The 1,790-nt window shown below is 50.3% G+C and overlaps 1 protein-coding gene across 1 annotated transcript; it reads right to left on the reverse strand.

Annotated features, from left to right (window-relative positions):
* Positions 1 to 97: 97 nt before the first annotated feature.
* On the reverse strand, positions 98 to 454 carry ACA1_185190 (uncharacterized protein; the record flags this gene model as incomplete). The annotated part of the gene is made up of 2 exons (XM_004342481.1): positions 98 to 185; positions 267 to 454. 2 exons carry the CDS (start codon positions 452 to 454, stop codon positions 98 to 100), a joined length of 276 nt encoding a protein of 91 aa, XP_004342530.1.
* Positions 455 to 1,790: the final 1,336 nt, after the last annotated feature.

Genomic DNA, 1,790 nt, shown 5'->3' on the forward strand with positions numbered 1-1,790 from the left:
GCCCTCGCGTCTCGGTCGACCACTGCCGCTGCGTGCCTGGAGGCGCGAGTGCAGGGGGTGAGCTCAAGCAAACGAGTAGAGAGTAGAACAAGGAGGGTCAAGAATGGGGCGCACTGGTGTCGCCCAGGATGCGGGACAGCTCGGTGTTGACGTCAGCGCCCTTGCCCAGGCCTCCCATCAGGTACCTGCAAGGGGGGTGGGTGTGGGTGGTGCTCTACACGAAGATGAAGAAGATGGAAAAGGAGGAAAAGATGAGTGTAGCGTACGCGTTGGAAACGGACGCTCCCTGCTGGGCCACGCCGGTAATGGATGACACGTTGCTGGAGGAAGATGGCGAGTAGGAGGCGGGGGACGAAGGAGCAGGGGCAGCGCCGGCGGCGGTGGCTTGGCCACAGCCCGAGCAGAAGCGAGCATTAGGCGGCACAGCCGCCCCACAATTCGAACAGAAAGGCATGGGGCAGTTGGGTGGCCGTGGTGTTGTTGTTGGTGGTGTTGTGGTGCGTGGGAGTAGGGTGTCTGCGTTTTTATGTGGCAGGCTGGGGAGGCTTAAGGACGCAGTATGGGCGAGCCCCCCCTTTTCCCCAGCCTCAAAAAAATGCTAAGCATGCAGGTTGTTTGTTGTCCAACAGCGAAAAAAGCAACGAATTCAGCTTCAGCCAAAAAGTTTTAAAAAGGAAAAGCAGTCTTGTCTCCATCAGTGAAGGCTAAGACAGTACACCAGCAGAACAGATGGACTGTCTCAAGCAGTGGGCCTCCCCTACTCCAGTATACCACCTACTCCTCATAGGTTGGCATGTGAATGAAATCACTACACTTGCTCATGGTGCTCATGCAGGTGCATTCATTCCTCATTGATCCTGAGTGTGATTAAAAAACCCACATGCTCTACAGGTTCAAGGGAAGGGGCATTGGAAGGGGGCATTGTTGGGCGCATTCAAACCTGAAGGATACTGAACACTGTGTCTAGAAAAAGGTGCCAGTGGCACCTTTTGTTAAGTAAAATCTGTACAAGTGATATATGTGTATGTGCAGCGAAAGCAGTACTTTTGTGAACATGGTGTGTGAGTGGTTTTGGCAAAATATGTACAGAGTGGCAAAACAGGGAAAAATGGTGTAGGTCATGGTAAAAGCAGATGGGGCCAATGAACAATTTCAAGGCATAAGAAGAGCACCAGAGGTAATGCTTGATTTTTATTTTGTTGGAATGAGGAAGAGAAGAGAGTGGAGGGAAACATTAGCCAATGGACTTCTGCACTTTCCATGGACCAGAAGAGGAGGAGGAGCTGGTCTTGGGTGAGAGGGGCAAGGGCAGGATGTGAAGTTAGGCCTTGTAGGAAGGAAGTGATGGCAGTGAGATCTGACTCCTCCAGGAATTTAGAGTGGAAGGTGAGGAGCATTGGGGAAAAGAGTCAATAAATAAAAACCCAATGTGCATTGGGAAAAAGTGTCAACAAATAAAAAAAACCAATGTGCATCAGGAAAACAATGTGGGCTGATAAATGCACTGGCCATTCATGGAATTGCATTGGTTGGCCAAGAAGCTTGGAGAGTGGCTTGGTGAATTGAGCTACTTTTTCTGGAGAGCAAGCTCTGCCTTGTGCTTGATGGTAGATGGCAACTTTTCCTCTTCAGCCTTACCCTTGCCACGTTTCTTGGTAGCTGTAAAGAACAAGCATGTGGTGAGCTTGGAACTTCACCAGCAAAATGAAAATGTAACTGGTCTTCACAGACTCACCACCTTGCACTTTCTTCTGCAGAACACCTCAGTTACAAGGACCAATAACTTGTGG

This window comes from Acanthamoeba castellanii (assembly GCF_000313135.1).
Source record: "Acanthamoeba castellanii str. Neff unplaced genomic scaffold scf7180000084746, whole genome shotgun sequence".
NCBI lineage: Eukaryota > Discosea > Longamoebia > Acanthamoebidae > Acanthamoeba > Acanthamoeba castellanii.